This window comes from Amblyomma maculatum, chromosome 3, assembly GCF_055883805.1.
Source record: "Amblyomma maculatum isolate TAMU_Amacu chromosome 3, ASM5588380v1, whole genome shotgun sequence".
In the NCBI taxonomy this organism is placed as follows: domain Eukaryota; kingdom Metazoa; phylum Arthropoda; class Arachnida; order Ixodida; family Ixodidae; genus Amblyomma; species Amblyomma maculatum.
This window is the reverse complement of record NC_139346.1, coordinates 130,489,263-130,513,513: the sequence shown is the minus strand read 5'-3', so window position 1 is coordinate 130,513,513 and position 24,251 is coordinate 130,489,263. Positions and strand designations below refer to the sequence as shown.

The 24,251-nt window shown below is 45.8% G+C and overlaps 1 protein-coding gene across 1 annotated transcript; it reads right to left on the bottom strand.

Annotated features, from left to right (window-relative positions):
* Positions 1–4,255: 4,255 nt before the first annotated feature.
* On the bottom strand, positions 4,256–21,781 carry LOC146196032 (uncharacterized). Its single transcript, XM_084596909.1, has 6 exons — positions 21,544–21,781; positions 17,797–17,940; positions 11,623–11,771; positions 10,835–11,033; positions 5,441–6,496; positions 4,256–4,572 (listed from the first exon to the last, which is right to left on the bottom strand). Exons 1-6 carry the CDS (start codon positions 21,767–21,769, stop codon positions 4,409–4,411), a joined length of 1,938 nt encoding a protein of 645 aa, XP_084453035.1. The 5' UTR covers positions 21,770–21,781; the 3' UTR covers positions 4,256–4,408.
* Positions 21,782–24,251: the final 2,470 nt, after the last annotated feature.

Genomic DNA, 24,251 nt, shown 5'->3' with positions numbered 1-24,251 from the left:
CCTATCCCAAAGCTCCCATTCATCAGACTGTCCGAGCTCTCTGTTCCGGTAGACTATGACGAGCTGTGGGAGGCTGAGGGTAATCATGAGCTCCACGTTTACCAGTAAAATCCAAGGTTCGACCGAATCCCGTGTGACGAGAGAAATTCTTAGCGACGTAGCAAAAGCATACACTCGTCAAAAGGTGAAAAAAAAAAAGAAGAAAGGAGATTAACGCTTCGGTGCCCATACGATGCATTGATAACAATAAAGCGAAGTGTGGGAAGGCTAGCTCTGTAGGGGGAATTTTTGCAAGGAATGGATGTATATATTTCGGAGACTGTCTCGTGTCCGATTTGTCGCATGTGGCGTTGGGTGGATATACAGTGATTCCATAAGCAAGCGTCTCGGCAATGATTTTTCTTGACAATCACATGTGCCCTGTCTCAGTAAAAGGCATGGTATTTGTTTTGATCATGCTCCGATAAAGCGTTTAAGTAAATTCTGATTTGGTCAATGTCATTTTGGTGTTACTTGAGCCTCGTCTTGAATTCTCCAGTTTCACCGATGTAGGCAGTGTCGCAATCACGAGAGGGTATCTTTTGGACAACCTCTGGGTAGATAGGTGTGTCGATAGGGTTCATTACGCGCAAGAGACATTGTCATTGTTTGCTTGAAGAAACATGGACAACGCGAACTTCGTACTCATTAGGAATGCAAGCAATGCTTTCACTTACCACGGGCATACCATATAGGCGCCAGCTTCTTTGTGCATGTCACAGTTCGGTTTGTAGGGGCAGAGGCACGCTTCTCCTGTAACCGTAGCAACTGAGCAGGATAACTTTCCGATTGAAATCTTTCCTGGCCAGTTTTACGTTTGCTCTGCTCGTTCGCCTCGAGCATATTTTGAACGCGCGATTAAACAGTGCCGAAGCGACTGAGCGCTTGCGTCCGACTAGGATGACTGAAAGTTCAGGTACTTTCCAGTATGAGTGGTCCTGAGATAAACCGTAGTGTGCAGAGGATGTGCTGTGCGTTCCACGAGGGCGTCGAGAAAAGCGATGCGGCCATGCGCTTGTTCTTCCAGGGCGAAATGGATGCTTTTTGGGACGTGTTGAGCTGTGAAAGATTATGTTCGAGTCCAAAACACACAGCAACAATAAAACAGGTCAGAAATGACCTGATACAAAACGTCTATCCTGCTCAGTTACTACGGTCATAGGAGCAGCGTGCGTCTGTGCCACCAAACCCAACTTTTCCATGCATAAAAAAAAGCTGGCGCCTATATCTTGTTCCCGTGGCGTGAGTGAAAATGTTGTTCACATGTTATTGACCACAAAGTTCGCATGGTGCATGTCTATTCAAGCAAGCAGAGACAACGTGTCTTGCGAGTCAAATACTCAATTGACAGAGCTATCTACCCAGGTGTTGTCTACAAAATACCCTGTTGTGATTGTGACGCTGCCTACATCGGTTAAACAGGAAAATTGAGGACGAAACTCAAGCAATACCAAAAGACATTGTCCAATGCAGAACTTTCTCAAAAGCTTTAGCAGAGCAGCATCAAGACTTTGGCCATGCATTTGAGTGGTACACGGCATATGTAATTACAAAAAAAAATAATTGCCGGAACGCTTACTCATGAATCCCTATACACCCAATTAACGCCACATATGATAAATTGGAAACGAGATAATCTTCGAAAAATCGCCCATAAATAGATAACCTTCCCGCATTTCGCTTCATTGGGGTAGAGGTACCCTTATGGACACCAAAACGTCAATCTCCTTTTTCTTCCTTTTTTGTTTTGTCAATTTCGGCTAGTGTATGCTTTTGCTACGTCGCCAGGTTTACCGATTCCAGCTGTGATAAGGTAGTTCCCTGGGCTAGCATAGTTCCCCGGCTGCTATACCACGTCGAGGACGCTCAAGCCACGAATGGGCGGCTAAAAGATACGCTCACAATTACATGTACGTGGGGATGGTTTTTTCTTCTTCAGACTTTTACAATTACCGGTATTGCATACGCACAATCAGAAGAGAACCATCTCCGTAATGAATTCGCCCCTGAATTAATGATCGAGCGAAGCAACTATTTTTTCAGGTGCTTTGCTGCATGTTAGCTTGCTGATAATATGTAATACGTATCTACATCCCCCACGATAATAGGATGCGTGCACACTATCATTTTATTTCACTTTCAGTATTCGATTCCAGCGCAACAACCTCCCAATATTTGCTTTTATATGTGTAATAGTGAGTACTCGAGATTCGTGGATCCTTTCTGCAGATATTTAACGGGATGCCCGGCCAAGGTTGTGCAGTGGTTAAGGCACTCCACTAGTGTCCTTAAGGATGCGGTACCGAATCTCGGCCACGGCCACCGCTTTTCGATGGAGGCGGAAATAAAGCGCACATATGCTGCGCAATTTCAGTACACGTTAAAGAACGCAAATGCTTGAAATTTTTGAAGTACTCTATTACAGCATCTGCTGGGTCATTTTGGAATGCTAAATCCCACAATGATTAATAATTTTATTTACATCCATCAAGGAATCTTCCTCCTCTTTCAACAGGCTGGAATCCCTTGGTATTTATCAGTGTCCAGGGCCAGATGGATGATTTGCCTTTGGACGTCCTTATTCTGGCTGATCATTAAAGCCTCCCAGGACTCCATATTCCTGTCTGGTCCGTTGTAACCAGGGCATGTCCACACCATGTGTATCATCTCTGCAATTCCATTGTAATGTTTACACCGCGCATCCTGTATCGCCGGATGCCATTTACTTATAGTGCGAGTGGGTTGAAAAAAAATCCCCGCCTGCGGCCTTCGCCATAGAACCTCTTACTTTCTGTTTAGAGCTTTGTCTGCTCGAGGCAGTGTCTATCTAATTTGTAATGATTAAGAATATCATGATATGTTTTCAGCTCTTCGCTCTAAGGGGGCTCTCTGCTCAACGAGACTGCACTGGTATCGCTGTGTGTAAGTCCTCAGGCCATGCGCGCGCTGTCTCGTTTCCTTGCAGGCCCTCGTGGGGCGGAGTCCAGACGAGGTTAACTAGCTCCGCCGGGGGCGGTCCGGAAGTCAGAATTTTAACTTCTTCGGCAGATTCCCTGACTGCGTTGTAGTTTCGGACAGCCGACTTGGAATCGGTTGCAACTACCCTTACATTTTGTTTAATTAGGGTCAGCGCAATGACCACCTCCTCAGCCGCTGTGGCGTCCCTCTATTGAATGCTGCAGCACAAGACTCGGTGCCCGTCCTCCCTGGTTGCTATGGCTACAAAACCCGTTCAGCGTTCGTATTCTGCCTCGTCCGTATAAACCACGTCCTGGCTATATGGTAATGTTTGCCAGAAAACAAAAACGCCTTTTGTTTTCTGTAGAGCTTTCGCTCTGCCTTTTCTTTTACCTTCATGGTGCACCGGGTGCATGCTCCTTGAGAGTGAGGGGAATCTTTTTTTTCCCCTTATGTCTATTGGGATATCCTCCGTCAGGTTTAGCCTTGCTCGAGGTTCGAATTCTAGCTTTTCTAGTAGATTTAGCCCCGATCCGCTGCGTAGGAGTCGTTGCTGTTGTGCTACTTTGGTAGCCTCAATGAGCTCGTCTAGTGTGTTAGAAATCCCAATGTTGAGAATTTTCTGGATGGATGTGCACGGAGGGAAGCCCAGGGCTGTTTCGACCCCTTTCCTAAGTACGATTTCAATCATGTTCTTTTCCGATTTTGCTAGCCGTAACAGTGCTACGTATGTGATCTTACTGATTACGAATGAATGAATTAGTAACACTCTTGAGGTGAACCCATTCCCCACAACATTTAATTTGATCCGAATGATTGCCACTCTCTCCAGTGATGAAAACCGTGCTGATATGGCCACCTACCCCAGACACTGATTGCAGGATGCGCTCCATATAGTGGTAACTCTAAACTTTATCACCTTGGCTAACTCTAGGCCCTAGATAGATTCGATCAACCCAGTCCAATGTGAAGCAATTTTTAACAAATGGTTATCTCCTAGGGATACCTGTTCATAAGCCCATTATTTGTCGTATGACCTTGAGCGGTAATTCATTGCCAAGTATCAGCTCCACTGAGACGTGGGATAATAAAGTGGCAAATGAACAATTCATAACTGCTTCCCAAGACTAATAATTCATCCCTATGTACACCCCCTGCGACATGCTGGAGCACTTGTTTTTGTTCGTTTCGTACTTGTAGAGATGTAGAGAGTAATGAAGTGCAAAACGCTAATGTAGAAGACAGGGAGAGACCCATTTTATAATATACACTTTTAATAAACAGCGACAAAAATGCACCCAGCACGCCTGAGGAAGTATATCGATATTGTCTTTGACAGCAGCATTTCAGGTTGCGAAAGGTGTATGGTGCATCGCCCACCAAGCAAAAGAAATCTGCTGAGGTTCCTTCCTTACGCTTCACAGTCTTCACACAGTAAGCCCAATGCTCTTCGCCTACGTCTTTTAATGAATCGACAAACGAAGTCGACTGTCCACATGATACCCACGAGGAAGCAACAAACGCTGACAAAGTAGAACAGCCCGTTGTATGAGCCGACTTTATCCTTGAAATAGCCTGAAAAATATGCAAAATAAATATTGCTTATTATTTCACTTGTAGAAGTGCAGAGAATGACAATAAATGGAAGAAACAGGTCAGCACACTCACGTGCTATTCATTATTCTAATTTCTACAGCCATAGGTAAGAATTTTCATTTGATAACGGGGTGTATAAAAAAATCGGTGAGGAACCGACATTCGCTCCTAGCAACGCCACTCGCTTGGGCCTCTACATCGCGTCCTCCCAAGAATCTTACGGCGAATTCAAAGAAAACCTTAGAGCTGTTTCAATTGGCGATCAGCATTAAGATCCTGAGTTCGGACTGGACTTAATGGTACCGTGTCGAAGGTCCTTAGACGTCTTGGTCCTTCGTAGCTTAGGAGAGCTCTCCGAGCCACCGATAGGAAATCTCCATTGTTCCCTTGAATGGAGGTAGAGGGGGATCAAATGTTTGTTTCGGCAGCAATAATACTTAAAACCAAAGCGAGTCACAAGACAAGGGTTAGGAAAAATGGCTCTAATTGTGTGTGATCATATATATAAGTCCTAGGCAATTTCTTCTACTAAGCTTCCAGGAATGCATTAATATATATTCACACATTTTCGGTACATTTCATTCCTCCTTACCCAGTGCGGAGCAGCAGGCCAGAAGTATTTCCTTCGTAGCCTGCCTGTCTACCGTTCTTAACTGCATTATCATTCTGGTTGGCGCTTTTTAGTACGCGATCCTGATACTCGTTTCAGACTGATACGGGCGTGTGCAAAACGCTCATGCTGTCGCTGGCTTCATGCATTCTTCCACGTGCGCTAAAGAGTTTAGCTTTCATAAAAGCAACGTTAAGCACTCAAGTCTTGCAAAGGCGGCTCCAAAGACACACTTACCAGTAATTTTAGGGCAGGCCAGATAGGCGACACCCATGACAAACCTGCACGTGCCAGACGAGAGACCAAGGCTCTCGACGCCCACCTGGTCGGCCAAAATTGGCCCGAAAAGCACCACCATGGTGCCGTTAGACCAGCCAAACAAAGCGCACAAGACCACCGTCAGCACGTAGTGACCGATGTGCAGTTGCGGCATCGCCACACACACGATGCCCGCCAGCAGTGCACTGGTGCCCATCAGGAAGCGACGGTCGCAAAATGGCCGATCCGACAACACGCCGGCCCCCACGCGGGCACACGCATCGCCGATGGCTGACACCGAGAGGAGCACGGCGCCGTCGTGACGCGTGAAGCCCATCTCCATGGCGAAGTCCACGAGGATCATGAGCACCAGATTGTTGTAGACGTTGAAGGCGCACGTCACACATACCATGTAGAAGACAGGCAACCTAAGGTAACCCCAAGGCGTCGAACTCTGGGGCTCTGCGTTCTGAGGCAATTGTCCTCGCCGGCTACGGTCCTTGGCAATATCGATGGCGCCGGCAGCGGCAACTTCGCTGAGCGCGATCTCTGTGTGATTTCCGGAGGAGAGCTCGCTGCTCATCACAAGTGATGGGACGGAGCTATCAACGCTGCCGCTAATGTTGCTTACGGCTTTTTGTTGTTTGTGGCTGCCATTCTCAAACGAGCAGGGTGGTTGATCATGAGCTCCGCTCCCTTTTTTTTCCTTTATAAAGCTGAAGGAAAGCCCAAGACTCCTTATCGGTGGTGCGTATTGCGGATATTCGCACGTCGCTGCCACAATGTCACTGGCGGCCCTATCGACGCTGCTTCCTTCATCTGCAGATGTGACAACAGCGTTTTCTACCGGGTCATGGTCCGTAAAAGAACCCTTTTTGTACGAGGTGACGTTTCTGCCGTTTTTTAATATCGGCGCACCATTCACAAGTTGATTCGGTCGCATGGACTCGTGATCTCTGCCGTTCCTCTTATCGGCACCAGCAGACACAGTGTCGGATTCAACGATGGCCTTGCACGTACCCTTGACCATAGCAACTGCAGTCAAAATAATAATTAGTACTACGATTGTACAAGGAATGCAGAGTACCAGGCAATGCAAAGAAGTCAAGAATGAAAAGAACACTTGACCAGAGTGGTCGTGACTTCTACAAAATCGGAGGTCACTGCATCTCATAATGAAAGATTGTACAAATTTTATTACACGCTCTAAAAGCGTATACCCATCTTGACGGTAATCTTTTAAATATGCAAAAGGCACATGCGCTGTAGTGAGGAAAGTACACGTTTCCACCGAATAGCTTTTCTGGTTGAGCTCGTGATCATACAGCCAACCTTTTGAAAGATTCCTAAGCAAACTTTTCAACTTTAAAAAGTCCGAACGCTCCACAGTCAGCTCAGCTCTCCTTTTTCAGGTTAACAAGATGCTATTTGATTTGCAACTTTTACGCGGTAGCAATAAATAGGAAGGCGTGCAGCATTTCGTATGGGTGAATCATAAAGTGGAGGGTGTCGACTTGAGGTACGCGGCCTCGAATGATGATACCTGGCTGGGCGGAGATGGTTGCTGGTGTATTTACTTCTGTGAACTCCGAAGCGAGATGCCTTCGCGTAGATAGGCGAAATACTGTCCGGTTCGCGGTTGACATCAGCTTCATTTGCTTCAAGCTGACAGTGGCCAGTGCTTACGTTAGCCCGTTTCTGCCGAGCACAGTTTTCCCACTTCACCGACCATAAAGGAAGAAATACATAATTTTGGCTGGAAATAGGCGTGTTGGCTCGGCATCTGATAGTTACTAACTGTCTTTGGCCTAGTCAAGCTAGGAGGCAAATTTTAGCTTGGGAACCTTGCCACCATATACATTGTGGTGATAATGTAAACTTATTATTGTTGTCGCTATTTCCTACCGGCCTTGGAGCAAGTCTCCACGCATGTGACGAAGCGGAGGGCGCTAAGAATGTTTGGCATCGGACAGGCCGCCATTGGAATGTGTCATTGGCACGCTAGAACTCTAGCTAGTGAAGCTAGTGTTGCAACGGAGGGGGGGGGGGGGGGGGGGTCGTTCGAGGTACTATAGGGCTTGCTGACATGAAATGGGATATCATAGGGTTAAGTGAGATTAGGAGACCAAACAGGGAATACACTGTATTATAGAGCGGGTATGCACTGTATTACAGAGCTTTAACCGAGATGAGAACTTTGAGTAGAGTTCCTTGTCCGTGGGCATATAAGTTGTAATATGAACGAGTTCTATCCCATTAATGAGATTGTATCAGAAATCCTAATTTAGCTTAATTAGCAGTACAAGCTTAAAGTTGCACAGGCCTATGCACCTAAATGCAGTCATGGCCGTGGAGTCGAAATTTTCTAAGAACATGTACAATTAGCAATTGGGCAAATAAAAGCACAGTGCACTGTACTGATGGGCGACTTCCATGCCATGGTAGGCAAAAAGCAGGCCGGAGACCACGCAGAGAGAAAACATGGCATTGGCTCTAAGAATAACTGGGGTGGGGGAGGAGGATTTATTAGCTGAATTCGCAGAACGCAATAACTTAGTAATCATGAATACCTTCTCCAAACGGAAAAACTGGTGGTATAGATGGGAAAGCTCAGCGAGAGAGAGAGACTAAAAATGAAATTGACTTCATGCTGGGTTCTAATCCTGGCATTCTGCAGAATGTAGACATAATCGGAAAGGTGCGATGCCATTACTACAAGATAGCAAGGTCTCGACTTAGTGTAGATTTGAAGACGAAATGAGAAAGATTATTAAGGAAGAAGTCCACCAAGTAATTAGCGTAAAAGGGAAGGTAGAAAAAACCACATTCTCGGTACAGAATTCAGCTTTAATGGAGGAAGACGACCTTGATGTATAAGCAATGAACAATAATTTCAGAGATACTATTACTGACTACGTGGCAGAAATATGAGGTAGGATAGTTAGAAAGAATACCAGTCAACTCTCTGGGCAGATAAAAGGTTTCATTAACAAACGGCAAAGCAACGAAAGACTCTAACCCAATAGACAGGACAGAATTAGCAGAGCTATCAAAGCTAAAAACTAGGAATAAAGTGGTAGACATGAGGAAGTATATTATGGAGAAAATAGAGCACGCTCTAAAGAATGGTGGAAGCCTAGGAGTGGTAAAGAGGAAATTAGACATAGGTGAAAATCAGATGTATGCGCTATGGGGCAAGGCGGGCAGTGTCATTACTAATAAAGACATGATAGTCAAAGTAGCCGAGGATATCTACACTCGACTATACAGTAGCTGAAGTGTCCTGGGCAATAATAATATTGGCAGTATTTAAGAGCAATCAGACGTTCCTCCAGTAACAAAGGACGATGTTAAGGAAGCTTTAGGAACTATGAGAAGAAGGAAAGCAAGGGAGGAGGACCGCGTAGCTATAGACTTGTTGAAGGACGGTGTGCATATTGTTGTAGAAAAACTGACCACAGTGCTAACACAATGCCTGATAACATCGACTGCACCAGTTAACCTACTGTTCACTGCGTACAAGGCATTTACTAAGGTAATCGCTAACGGAATCAGGGCTACCTTAAACTTCAATCAACCAAAGCATCTATCAGGTTTTCGGAAAGGGTATTCATCTTGTCGATATTATCAACCAGCTTGAAAAATTTTCGGAATGTAACCAGCCCCCATACATACCGTTCACTGGTTACGAGAAAGCATTTGACGCAGTTTGGACCTCTGCAGTCATGCTGGCATTGCCAAATCAGAGTGTAGTATGAGTCATGTGTGAAATTACTAGAAGATATCTCGTGGCTATACACTAATCATAGTTCTCCATAAAAAAAAATAAAGATCTCCAAGAACGACGTAGGCATTCATACTTAACCAGCCAAAAGACGAGACACAGCAAAGAGGAGGACAGGACAAGGCTGGACTATAAACTGAATGTTTATGATCGGAAGAAAACAACAAAAACTCCTTCCGAAAAGCTCGCGCACAACCCAACCGGTGGAATGCAAGACATTGGGAAGAAGATGAAGACGAAAATTCAAAGCCAATTCAAAGTCAAGGCCTAACTAACGACTTTTCTAAAAGATCAAATTTCTTACAATGAAGGCTAACCGACGCCTTAGCCACACACTTGTCCTCGGCTTTAGCAATGTGAAATGCTTCAACCAACTCCCTGCAGAGTTGATTACCATTGCTGTAAACTACACCCGTATTATTGAAGTCAGGCGCACAAAGGGACGGGTCATGCTTCGACTTACACTCTCGGGATTGCACATGTAGCGCAAGATTGGAACTCGCCTTCCCTCCCAGAGAATTAGAGTGTTCCGTCAGGCGCACATTTAGACATCTGCCTGTCTGCCCGTAGTAGCACCGGCCACAATTCAACGGAATGCGGTAGACCACATTCTTTCTGCAGGTGGTGAACTTTTTCTTATGTGACACTGCACAACGAAAACTATCACGAGGTGCACTGTCGAGCCCCTTTCTAACTCTAGCGCACAAGCCTCCTATCTTGTTTCTCGCTGTAAATACAACGTCAACGTCGTACCTTGCCGCCAGTTTCTTAAGTCGGTGAGAAACGCCGTGGAGGTAAGGTATGGCAGCCACCTTCTTTCGTCGCGTCGCCACACCAACGTCACCCTGCACCGTTTTACTCTTCCTCGATCGCGTTAAAACACGTTCTGACAGACGAGCGAGATGGATAGTTGGAAAGCCTGCCGCCAACAACTTCGAAATTTGTTTTGAAAAAGCATCTTCGACACGGTGATGGCAAGATTTACGTAATGCAGACTTGATGCATGCGACCGCCAACCCATCCTTTACCAACCTCGAGTGGTCCGATTCAAAGCTAAGCAGAGGCTTCCCTGACCTGGGGCTGTAGCTCCAACACACGTTTCTGGATTTGGACTTGTGCTTTGAATGCACTAAAAAACTATTTACTTCTGCAGAAAGATTGTACTGGCAAGGGTATAGAGGCTGTTCATTTTCACCTCCTAAGTGGCATTACAAAAGTGTCTTACGCATTCTAATTTTAAACACTACCTAAAATGTGTGTGTGTTTTCATCGCGTAAACCTGTGTATATTAGTCTTAATTTATGTTTCTCGTTTTATTCTATATACGCTGCGCATTCCTTCAATCATGCGAAGTGCTTTCGTACAAGCTTTCCCTTTCTGTCGTCGACAATTGGACCTCTTTATACTTGTCGATCGGTAACCGTTGGCGAAATGACTAAGGAATTATTTATTGTGATTCTGACTGCGTGCTTGAGCCCGTTTGTAGCTTTCTTATCTAATCTGCAACCCGCATGCTCTGACTATGTTCGCAGTGCATAAAGTCGCAACGCGCTCAGTATATGACGAGGCCAAATAATTCCCTGGCGTACCTCGTTCTGACTGATTTATGCTGGAGGGTGATCTGCGGCTAAGGTCGCCGCAAGCGCCAGATGTCGCTTGTCCGGAGCTGCTATTGCACTCGCCCTTCGGCACCTTCTCCCAAGGGGGCGCCCGGTGGAACGGGCACGCCGCTACAGCATTTAGCATGAGGCCACCAGTGATGAGGAATGTCCCAAGGAAGCCGTACTCCTGCGACCGAGGTAATTAAGAAGGAAGGGATACAAAAGCATTCCATTATCTAAATAGTGAAGACAAACGCATCCCATCGAGATTCTGTCTAGCAGAAAGTGGCAGGCACACAAAGATACCACAGACGAATACGGGCAGTCGTGGCCTGATACGCGAACCCATACACGAGGATTATAACAGCAACGCTCTCGCACGAGACGCTCGGCAAAAAGAAAGGAGCCAGATATGCGAAACACTCGAGGGATGTTTTGTATTGTTGCGTTATAGTAGGCCCGAACAGTTTAGGCGAGCAACCGTACCCCTGGCGTAGGCTCATTAGTTTTGGAAATAACCGTTGACCATGAGTTGCAGGATTCAATTACGACTCAAATGAAATGCGAAAATGCCTTCGTGGTGTGCGGAGGTAGTTAAGGTCAGATATTATGGGGAAGCTCTGAATTATTCGTCAGCTACTGCGGCATTCTTCATAGCCCGTATGGGTAGCGCTGCTGTGCTTAAACACCTCAATCTATCCTTCCGAACCCGGGTGGCGAGAAGGTTGGTGGGTGCATAAAATTGGCAGGCAATGCTCACGGTGAAAAGAACTTGCCTGTAGGAGCAGGTTCATGATGGGCGGAAAGGCGAACGCGGCCACCGTGCCTCCCGCATAGTAGATGCCACTGGCCGAGCCACGGTAGCGCCGGAAGTACTTGCCGATGGTCACGTCGTTGGTTGGCATTCCGATCCCATTACCAATGCCTGCATATAGGGGACAGAAAGCCCGAGTGCCACAATCTTCATAGTGCTTCTATCTATACTGTCTGCCTTTCAATATCTCTTCCCAATTCTGACAGAAAGGTACCAAATCCACCGTATGCGTATAGCGTGTCTCATATGACTCGGTGTGTACCCATCACGAAAGCCGATATAAAATTTCGTTCCTTCATAATCGTCATCTGTTTCCCGTACCTGACGGGGCAATTATAAGGTGCGGTGCAGAGAATGCAATCTATGATTGCATAAAACAAACATGTAAATCATTATAGACGACAAAGTCGAGCATCACTGTGATAACGTCTTCTAAAGAACAAACAACTAAAGCGACAACTATTGAATAGACGATATCTAAAATGGATGAGTAAAATGTATAGATTAAATTAAAATACCGACCGTAATGTCTTGTCCTGGAGTAGGCCGCAATAAGGTGCTAGGGCTCCAGACCTCATTACACTGCATAGTGTGCCTCAATGGTTAATGTACGTGAATCGAGGCACTCTGACACTATAGCATTCTCCGAGAGTTGCACTTAGTAATGTGGGGCGATCACAGATATCTTAGGGTTCAAATGCTTTAATGAGGATGGCATAATACCTTACTACACCAGCGTCAAATAGTATATGAAGATGATTTAGATAAATATACAGCAAGACGTATCACACTCCGACAAAGCGGGAAAATGTGCAAACCAGTGAAAACTCCTCGACAAGCGCATACATACTGTGCAGTCAATCTGGAATACACTGCATGGCAGGAAGAAAAGAAAAGAGGGCGAAATTGTATTTCGGATTTTTTTACGCACAATGTATTTTCTACAAGTTGTCAGACAGGAAGTATAAGAAACACCTGGGCGGATGACAATTCATTACCGTACGGGTTACAGGGAGAGTGGTGTAGACAGTTCTTTCACAGAGTAACTTATAGAAAGCGAGCGCAACTTAACGCGCACACTCAGTTCTCTTCCAAAGAGTCGGCGTGTTCACGTGTCCCAGAACTAAAGAAAGCTTTGACCGTATTATCTGCTGCCTCCCAAGTAGGTCTTATAGCGGCTCTTGCGTTGGCGTGCAATAAAATAGGACCACTTTCTTAACTGTCCTCCAAGCACTTTAAAGGGCGTTAATTATGATTGAAATGCAGAATTTATAACGCACATGACACTGCAACTGACTATTCGGAATAATTATTTGCTTAGTGGCTCCACAGTTAGGTTTCTTGACAGTATTACCACGTTCTAGTGTTGACAGTCCGGTTGTCAGAAGACAGTGGAAAACATCCAAAATAAAATTATTATTCGGTTGGTTTCTGCTTCCAAGCGATGAAAAACTCGGTTGCAGCGATAGCAACAAACGTATTTGGTGGTCGTCGAAGAACATAAAATACTACCAATCTATGCCTCGCTCAGTTTTAAACAGTCAATGAACATTTGGAGACAGGATGCCAAAATTAACCAGTCTCGAAAAATGTAGTAGTTAGGCGTAGCTAGGAACTTTCAAATACGTGGCGTCTATCATCCGTCGTAAACTGCTATAGTCGCCTGTCGGTACTTTAGCACCAACAAAAACAAGTGCAAAGCGTTGCGTCCTTAGCCAGAAAAATCAGTATGAAAATGCAAAATAAGCACGGTAAGGCAAAGTAAAGAGTGAACATGTGTACAAGAAACTAATATTGATACTACTGCGTACCCAGTGCCGCATGCGAATCCGAGACTAGGCAGAGAGAAATTTGCGGTGGCGTCTGAGCCATCATACAAACCAAGCCAGCGAAGCTAGCTTGATGCCCATGTTCTGAAAATATTGTTTCGCATTCTATGGATGAACGCCTAACATTCCGAGCCGAACCTAAGCGCTGGTCATAAGTGTTTTGCGCGCGTGTGTGTGTGTGTGAGTGTGCGCGCGTGCGCGTGTGTGTGTGTGTGTGTGTGTGTGTGTGTGTGTGTGTGTGTGTGTGTGTGTGTGTGTGTGTGTGTGTGTGTGTGTGTGTGTGTGTGTGTGTGTGTGTGTGTGTGCGTGTGCGTGTGCGTGTGCGTGTGCGTGTGCGTGTGCGTGTGCGTGTGAGAGAGAGAGAGAGAGACAGAAAGGGAGAGAGTAAGGATTACAACTGGTTGCTTGGCCGCGCTAGGATGTTTATCGCGAATGTAGGCTCTTGGAGCTACTACTCCGCATTATAAACAGCGCGAACAAACAAGTGGTCGCACCTTCTTAAGGCAGCGATGAATAATAGCCGATTAGGGGTGGCATCCCGCAATCAGAACACCCTAGCAAACGACGCTCCTTACAGCAGATAAAATTGTGCGATGCCCTTACCCTCGAGTGCTTCCTCCCCTTTGTCTTTCGGCGCAAGAACTCCGGTCAGCCGAAGCGGCGCGATGTTTATAAGAATGTGGCCATTGTACAACTTTAGGACATTCATGGTGCATACTGTGACTCCAGTAATAGCGACTTCTTAGTGCAGTTCACCATGGTTAAGTACCTTTTATGTACATATATGTGGGCTCAATAGTTCTTGCGTGCTAAATACTTTTGGTTAGATGCAGACATTTAGCATTTGTGTGATTTCTGAAGGCGGCATGTATTGTGCAGGCAGCCAGAACCGACATTCGCCGATTTCGCCGATGTTTCCCCGGCTCTTGGCTTGGCTAAGATACACTAAAGTAAAGCACTTGCTGTTGGTTGGTTGGTTGGTTGGTTCATAGGAAGGGAAAGGCGCAGTATCTGTCACACTTGCTCTGTGTACACCTGAACTGCGCCGTAAGGGAAGGGATGAAGGTGGGAGTGAAAGTGGATAGAGAGAAAGGGGGGCCGTATTGGAGGGCTACGGAGTAATTTCGACCACCTGGGGATCTTTAACGTGCGCTGACATCGCACAGCACACGGACGCCACTTCGCTTCGCCTCCATCGAAACGCAGCTGCCGAGGCCGGGATTCGATCCCGGGACCTCCGGCACAGTAGTCGGGCGTCTTACCACTGCACCACCCCGGCGGGGCACCACTTGCTGTCCGCGAATTGGTTTCAAACGCAGGACCGCGCAAACACTGAAACATTGCGATCCTGAAGCATTTAAAACGGAATCAATTTCAATTCTCCACGCATTATCGAATACTTTATCCCCTCAAGAAGTTACCCATGAATTTCGAGGGGTAAATTTCTATGCGGTGTATAAAGCTAGTTTCTTTTTCTCGGACAGAACCACTTGTGTTGATCATTTCAGCACAGAGCCAATAAGCCCAGTCTGCCCAACGATTCAGCCCGCTAAAAGATGTTGAAAAGGAACATCGTGAAGTCAACGTTTAAAAACACACTCACAATATCGTGTGAACGCAAGTTCCAGGACAGCTTTTCGAATCCGGTGTTGAGGCTGACGTAATCGGTTACCCGCGATATCTTATTTAGTCTGTAGCGGCAAAAGTCCTGAAAGGTGTGAAGCACGAAAGAGAAGCCCCACATGATAAGTGACAAGTTGACAGCGGAACAAAAGGGGCGCCGTTCTGCCGTCCTCGCACCCAGTATCGCATAATCTGGAGAACATAGGTAGCAAAGCAGGCATAGAAGTAGCTTTTTCAGCCCCACTGCGCGTGTCGATCCTGTGCGACAAAGTTAACGAAGAGAAAAAAAAAGTGGCTGTACAGTTAGGCACCGAGATATAGTGCTCTAGAATATTGTAGAGCACTATAACCGAGACCCCTGTGTGGCTTCTGAGGAGGGCGTTGTTTATTCCATTCTTTTAACTCGTTGTAAGGCATACATATGCGAGACAGGAAGATATTTGAATGAAATGTTAATGGAGCCCAAGAATGACTTATCTAGGACTTCATCAAGAAATTTTGTCGCCTACTGCTAAGGATGTGACTTAAAGAATAAATACAATCCTGGATTTAAGAAAAAAAAAGCGTCTGGGAGAAATATAAATACCATATAAATTGTGTAGCCATCTACATCTCAGAACTAGGGAAAGGTTGCATCAGCACCCCGTTCATCTCACTATCTGTAAAAGAAATCACTTTCCTCTGTGGTTTTACCTGCGTTCATCTGTATTTTAGACGCATCCTTCATATGTTGCTCCTTTTCGTTTCAGCCGTATTTATAGTTGGCACTCATACTTCGTAACGCTAATCTTTTCTTCGCTCAGTCAGCGGTGGCAAATGGACACCCACACGCATACTTTGTCACTTCGCTTACATATGCGTAGCGTATTGGAAGGTTGTACTGCCAGACCTCGGTCCGCTGTAGGCCTTTATCCTTATCGGGGCAAGCACTGCGCTGGAAGCAGTTGACGATAGAGGTATAGAGGTGACGTCGCAGTTGTTTTCGCCAAGAATGGCTTTGACGTTCCTCCGGTAGACACACCTAACAGGGTCATCTGGCTGATCGCCTGCTCGGTAGTGTTGCAGACGAAGATTACGTAGCATACGTAGTGCCGAACTGAGTCCCGGATATTGCGCTCTGTGTCAGCGTAGTACATACCAAGTGTATCGGCAGTGGTCTTCTCAAAGAATTGTTGACATTATTTTTTTGTCGACGGGTGGTACTCAGTTGTCATCGGGTAGTTTGTCTAAATAAAGCGCACGATGGCCTCATACCATTCCAAAGTTGATGCTGTTCCCCTGTCCGCTTCGCATAGGGAAAGAATGGAATTCTTTTCATTAAATATTTTGCGACTTCCGCCATGCCGTCCAGAAAGGCCCAGTAAGTACACGCCAGTATGATTGAACCGTCTTATTTGTGACATAATTGCCTTCCTTAGTCCTTCCGGCCTAACCAGCCAGGTATGCTATCGCTGGCAGTCGCTACAGAATTTACGTACCTTGCGATTTCCGGGAAGAGCCGCGTCTAGTAATATCTGCCTTGAACGCAGTGAAGGGTGCGGGTGAATCTGAGTGAGTTTCTGCTCAAAGCATCCCACGTGTGATGAGAACATGAGCAATTTTTATGGGTGCAAAGATGTTATTTACTGCATTTTATTTTTGCTCAAAATAAGGAAAATCAATGCCAGAATGCGACAGGAGCCGAAGCATTTTCTTCCAGGATCGATCTCGATGAGGCGGTGGAGTCGGTGTCCGAACGTTGTTGCTGTGCGAAAGTACTGCTTTGCTAGTTCCTACAGAACGCGTCGTCATCGTCGTTTTTAGAGGTGCTCCGACAGCGGCTACTGACAGGCACTCAGTGGCGGTGGGCTCATACAGGTAGACCTCGCAAACGTCGAATTTCTAAATCCGCAACCTTCATCAAGCGAGACACTCTGAAAAGGCCTTTACAAACGGCACGCCAACAAAACACATGATAGTGGCATAGGAAGTCCTGCCACGCAAGGGCAGGTTGTTTCTTGAAATGGCCCGACTTGCATACACTCCATGTTGGCATCTGTCATTTCCAAAGAGAGGCAGACATAATCTGTAGTAGTCTTGCGCCCTTTCTTCTACAGCACGAGAGCAGCACCCAGAGAAAGACTACTTGCATCCGTATGAATCTCAGTTTCAACGTTTTTGTAGACATTTTCAAGCACAGTTGCCGCCAGCAAGCAGCGATGAAGTTCACTTCAAGTTTGTTTTTCTCAGCAGCGTCAAGAAGTTGGCAATGCGAGATAAGTATTTAAGGGACCATCGGTAATACAACTACAGCCCCACGTCTCTGCGCACAACACTAATTCCTGCGGTCTGCGCAAACAGCCCGACTGCAGTTGTTTCCTGTGGGCTTAGGCCGACGTCATTCTTGCTTACGATGTGGTCGAGAAATAACAGCCCCTCAAAGAAAGTGTGCGTTTTTTGTTGTTTTTTTTAGAGCTGGCCTAACCATTTGATTACCTTCAGTACTGTCTCAAACGTCTTCGAATCATCGTCAAAGTTTGAAAAGCATACTACGAAGCTATCTATAAATACGAGACAAATTCGCTACATCAGGACTACCAGAACTACCAGGCCTACTAGGACTACCAGTGCAGTGCCCAATGCCATTGTAACGTTGGCGGGACAGAACTGAACCGATAATGGTACATGTGTCGAAGCGAGCTCACCGCTGCAGATCCCGAGCAGAAAAAACACGGCCGTCATATCCCGAGCAAAGGCGCAGCCAATGGCGCTCACGGCAGTGATGATGCAGCCCAGGAACGACAACACCACCAGCGGCACGTACCTTGTCCCGGCGCCGACGAGGGGACCTGCGATCAACACAAGCTGAAGTTCACCAATTTAACGACATTTTCCATTCCACAATCCAGAGCAAGTTTTCTTGTCCCACAAATTCGAACAGTCTTTCATTGGCCGGTATCGTATTGAAATACTTAATTCTGATTGGATCACAACTTTTAGTTCCCAGATTTCCTAATCCTCTTCTTCCTTCACGAAGAACTACTTCAAACTGAGGCTTATGTGGGCCTAATGGCCCACATAAGCCTCAGTTTAAATGTGGATCATTCAGCCATTGTAACCACTGTCAACTTTTCCAGCGAAGTTAATATTTCGGCAGGTGGACGATTCGTATGAAGCATAAAAATTTTGCAATCCAATCCTCTCCTGTAAAATGCATTTCATGATGATCATGTAAGAGAGATGGCAGGTATGGCTTGGAACGCGTATTTTCGCTATTAAGAACCAATGATTATTATTCTGTCAAAGCAATAACAATGCAGCTAACTGCTCCCAAACTACATCTTTACAGAAGGATAATGCAACTTCAGGACAATAACAATCATGACACAAAAGGTGCACCCCGTATGTAACATACAAGAGCTTAAAGCACGCAGAAACCAAGTCGTTTCTTCCCGGATATTACATATTACCGCCTCATAAACACAAAGCCACACACGCGCACACACACACACACACACGCATATATATATATATATATATATATATATATATATATATATATATATATATATATATATATATATATATATATATATATATATATATATATATATATATATATATATATATATATATATATATCGACTCGACCAGCTTAGTGCATTTTTGATGATCATATGCGAAAATTGGTTGGTTGGTTTGTGGGGTTTAACGTCCCAAAGCAACTCAGGCTATGAGAGACGCCGTAGTGGAGGACTTCGGAAATTTCGACCACCTGGGGTTCTTTAACGTGCGCTGACATCGCACAGCACACGGACGCCTTGCTTTTCGCCTCCATCGAAAAGCTGCCGCCGAGGCCGGGATTCGATCCCGCGTCCTTGGGAACAGTAGTCGAGCGTCGTAACCACTGCGCCACCCCGGCGGGGTTATGCGAAAATTAGGACACGTATTTAAACGGTCGTTTGAAAGCCCTGACTGAGAAACCTCGGGCCGCAACACTTGAATACATTCTGCATTGACAGTTGATTAACCTGTGTTAGATTGCATAAGGATTGGTGTGCTGAACATTTCATGCCATAGCCAATGTGCCACGTCCTACTTGTGACGATGTAGGCAAATCCTCGATAACACTCCAGCTGAATATTTTATGTTAGTAATCCTACAGTGCACCCCGGCACACTTTGTACCCCACAGGCAAGGCGTGACAATAAATGCGCGAGTTTCGTCATTTCATAGTTTGCCGAGAACTATAGGGGATCTCAAATTGTGACACTACAGCGAGAGACAGAGCGACTGAGAGGCTACTAGAAAGGCCCTCTTAGACTTACAAGCTGTGAATTTTGCATCAGAAATATAGCTTTTTCTGCTATGGGTCTACTGTGCCAAAGAGCATTGGATAGCCAAGTATAGACGGATAACACATTTGAGACTCCCTTTATTTCTTCGAGGCTTTGTCATGTAGCGTAAAATAGTTCAGCCAATCAATATTCGTTTGGTTCTTGTCATTTGCAGAACCATGCAATTATTCTCTCCTTTATTTCCCTATTACCTTACCTTTTTTTTTTCTCAGCCTTGAATATTTTTATTTGAACTTTTGTGATTCATTGTAATTTTTACTGTGCATATTTTCGTTTCATTTACCTTCTTTTTGATATCGCTTCCCTCCTATCCTGTTTCATGTTCTGATTTCTTTAACTGCCCAGCGCTTTCTTGGCAATGAAAAAAATTACGCAATTTCTTAATTCATTTGCAGTTCTTCAAAAACTTTTCGTTCATCGGCCTGCCAATAACTCCGCTGATAAAGTCAGATATGACAGTGAAATGGAAAGCTCCGCAACTTGAAGCGCTCAAAACCTTAAGCATTGTTTACATCATTATCGCCGTCTAAGCTAAGAAACATCGCGAAAACATCTAATCTGCCATATTCATGCTGACGTAAAACAGCGTCGGCATTGACGCCGTTCTCCTGCAAAAGAGATTAAGATGCATGCTAAAGAGTCATGCGTATGCCAGCTGCAATTTGTCGAGGGCAGAAGACATCTGGGTCATGAAGTTGCATCTGTAATTGTATAGCAGGCCCTTCAAGGTTGTAAGCGATCATCACGTGTTGTACTGTCTTGCCAGTTTGAAAACTCCTTCCGGCTGCCTCGCGACGGCAGCGTGGTTCGGGCGTCTGAGCGCAAACCGTCTTATAGCGACTGCCTGTAACAAGCCCCTCTCGACACACCTCCGGAAAACGATGGTGATGACGCCTTACCTATATACATGAGGAGAGGCGGTCAGACCCTGACCTGCAATAGGTACTTCAACGAGTACCTCGAAGGCGGGACTTATTCTGCTCCTGTAGCTTAAGCGTGAGGTCCTCCTCCTACCTGCAAAACGCAATCTTAGCGAAGACATTCTCACCCAACAAGTCCTCTGACCTTCTTGTCGTTCCTAACAGCTAGCCTTGGAGACGATATTATTCAGGTTTCCAACAGCTAAGCTCCCCTGCTTTTCTGCACCTTTTGTCGAATTCCGAACAATCATTACTCGCCTATCTTTCGCTTAACGTCTCATACGACATCAAGGGTTCTCGTGACGGGAAATGCCACAAATTGTCGCCAAATGTACCTGAAAGTTTTATTCACAATTAAAACAGCAACAAGAACTTTCCAGCAGTTCGGCGCTGACGCTGGTAGCTCTTTCCTCATGTCAGCATCAAATAACAAATAACAAATCAATGAACAAATAACCACCTCGGACTCCAGCGACCAACATTCGCTGATCGAATGGGCGCACCGGGTAGCGTGAGCTATCGTGGTTCTTGAAGACTCAGCTCATCGTGAAGGTCCATAAACAGCGCTTCCATACATAAATTCTTCAGAACGAAACCACTACTTCACCAGGTTTTACCGGCTCACCATACCCGGCGTGCGCCTGGACGAGACCGGAATGGATGGATTCCGATCTCTTCCTGTCGTCTCAAATCCGAGAGCGAAGGAGAAGTTCGCAGCGCCTGTCACTCACACCATGGTCCAACTGTCAGACGATGCCAACTGGTGCCTCGCCATTGCGATGAGAGGTTAAGATCAGAATATGTCCGTATGTTCCTTGCGTTCTTATTGAGCTCAACCAAATAACAGAGCGTTGGGGGCACCACTGCTGCTATAACATGCGCAAACAAGAGCTCAGTGCTCGTCTAATTGGATTACGATAAACAAAACAATATCCAAGAGCAACGATAAATGCGTGTGAAAAAGATGAACAAAAGAAGGCATGAGAGTTGTGCAGATCTGTTATGCGCTTCAATGTTTTAAGGTTACAAACCCATCTGGCCGTGAATACCAGCTTAGCTGTAGCTAAACAAGTTGTCGAATACTTGAGCAGCTTCTGTGTAGAAGCCACGAGGTTTTCGAGCTTTAATCTGGGGCCTACGAAGCGTGGCGAGGACGGAGAAGACACCAACTCACCGATCAGCCAAGCGAGGCTGGTGCCTACGCTGAGCACCCAGCTGCTCCGCTCCCGACTGGCCCCGAAAGTCCTCACAAGGGCCACGTAGATGACGCCCGTGGAACGGCGGACCAGGCTGCTCCACAGCAAATTCCACGAGCAGGCCACGGCCACCATCCAGGACCGACAGCTATCGGGGCCCACTGGACGTCTGGGCCGCTCTTGCTGTTGTTCTTGGTTGGACATGCCACCGGTTATGAGAACCTCCTTTTGTGGTGCCTAGCTTGTCCGTCTGCACTGGACAATGTGATGATATGATCGGATGTGCTGGCTTGGTTGAAACTAAAAAGAGAGGAAACACGCTATTCTCTTAAGCCCAGTTTGTATACGCCATGGCGCACAGGAGTAAATATCGAGTCGCAGACTACTGTAGTACAGCTCTGACCTCGGGACTAAGCCTGGGCAGAATATCGTGAACTTATGTTCCTTACTCCGAACCTTCTGCGTTTGTTTGCGTGCAAGGAAAGATTGTTTGACATGTCTGATTTATATTTCAAGAAAGATAAGGAAGCAAAGAGATAGGAAACTACATACAATGTTGCAGCGTTGCTAGCGTCAGGCGCCTGCATGGTTATTGTAACTGTCTGGGTACCTCCGAACCACTTTAACGTTCATTTAACTTTTAGGTAAGCGGCTGAGTGCTCTCAGGCAGCAACCCTCCCTCCTCGTACATGCAACCGAGGAGGTGGAGGCTGGGGAATACTTCGGGCGGCAAGCTGGCTTTCTCACTCTGCTTGGAATTCAGTTTCACCATCGCTTTTAATACGTTACCATTAGAACCCCAAAGTGAGGAAACTACAGGCCATGGGTGATGGGCGAGAAAAAGTGAAGAGGGGTTCGGCAGGGGGGGTCGCAGTGTACTGGCTGGATTAAATCAGAGGAGTAGAGTGAGGGTGACACAGTGACTGACGAAATGTATCAGGCAACTTGCTCTCCCAGTCTGACCCCCCATCAGGCTATTCTATTAAGCGAACACTAATACTAACGTCAGCCAACACATCCCACCATATCTAGCGCTCATTCGACGTCGGAGTCCAACCCTTCGGTCTCTGCTGCAGTGACCTAGCTTAATGGTTGCACCATTACGTGCAGCCTTAAGTGTTTCGTTGTTTTTGCACGGCCAGTGTAAGCTAGGCCACCACTAGGAGCCCACAAGGGTCTTCTGGCACACACAGGCTGAAGCTGATAAAATACTATTCCCAACAAGTGGGAGGAATAGCGGAAGTCAGCTAGCGTCCCGCAGGCCGTGGAGACCTTTGGCGACGCCGGCCCATTCGACGGCCTTGAACTGAATGCCGGGGTCATCGCTGGATCTTAGCTTGTCCCAAGCTTTTTCATAGTGATCAGGCAAGGGTTCTGAGGGAGGCTTATGGCCTTTCCACGCCCAGGTCATATGCTCAAAGTTGTCTTTCTCACCGCAAAAGCAGAAGAAGGGATTCATGTATTTACTTATCAATTTTGAAAGGTAAAGTATTTTGGTTTGAAAGTTTCGTATAATCGGGGGGAATGTGAAAGAGTTCACCTTTTTTTTATGCTGCGCGTGTATCAATTAAGACTGCAATAAAGACACTGGCCGACTTTTATGGGGACTGTCATTCGTGGTCTTTTATTCTTGTCTGTATTCCACTATAGCTTGTAGTATTTCGCAAATCAAATCTACATAGCGAAGTATCTTTACATTGTCGCGAACAATTTAAAACTTTAAACAGCCGCTAGCATGCGGCCTTATCACTTGCGGCGTCGTCACCGCCACGGGACAATATCAGAGTCTCCGTTATATCTTAGTATGTCTTTCCTTTACCTGTGTCTTCGTTGCACCTGAGGTTTTATTATGTCGAACTCTTGGTTGCAAACAAAATCCTACCGGATCGGAGTGTATTGATAGCCCTGCAATGGGTCCACCACCAGGCAGCTTCAAGTGAATAAATGCAGCCGATTTAACTAAAACGCAGCCGACGCGGCCAACTTTTAACGCCGCGATCCTGTGTTCAGCAGCCTATAGCGCCGCAGTTGACCCGCCACTCAGACAGAACAAAGCATGATTAATAACTGGCCATCACCTTTCTTTTTTTCTTTTTAATTTGCAAAAAAATATTATAAAGCTAAGCTGCTCCAGGTCATTCGGATTAGCGTGAAGAAATGAAGAGCTGCGAGTAATATGGAGCGTTATACAATAAATGTTTAATTCCAACTATTAGCGGCTTCCACGCTATCTAACCATGCACTTACGCAATTTCAGATGAGATCATTCAATAAATTGCCGGTGTAGTTTCTATATGTACTGATATCTTACTCATAATTGTCTGATGACTGCTGAAAAAGCATTTCAAAGCGCGAAAATTCTTGCGCACGCGGCCGCTTCATACGCGCGCTGCTTGTTGGGCAAAATTTGGTTACAGATAACTGAAATATATGTTAAGAAGATATGTTTTAAAACATTTATTCAGTATATTTGTGACTATTATCGACCGGGTGCATCCAGTTATTTTGCTCATTTATTCATGTCGCCTTGCGTTATATATTTGCACGGAACGTCAAATATATATTTCCTACCTTTTCCACTATCTATATGAATAGGGACTATAGCAGGAAATGTGTGTTACTAAGTTCCACATACTGTCCAAATAAAAAGTACTGCATTCGCTATTATACATTTTATGAACACGCA

What these genes read in the sequence shown, in the direction of transcription:
- LOC146196032 (XM_084596909.1), bottom strand. Translation starts at nt 21,769, where the DNA reads ATGTCCAACCAAGAACAACAGCAAGAGCGGCCCAGACGTCCAGTGGGC. An exon ending in TCTGCTCGGGATCTGCAGCG is followed by an intron (nt 11,772 to 17,796) that starts GTGAGCTCGCTT and finishes CCCTATATGCAG; the next exon opens with GCATTGGTAATGGGATCGGA. An exon ending in GGCCTGCCCTAAAATTACTG is followed by an intron (nt 4,573 to 5,440) that starts GTAAGTGTGTCT and finishes CATATTTTTCAG; the next exon opens with GCTATTTCAAGGATAAAGTC.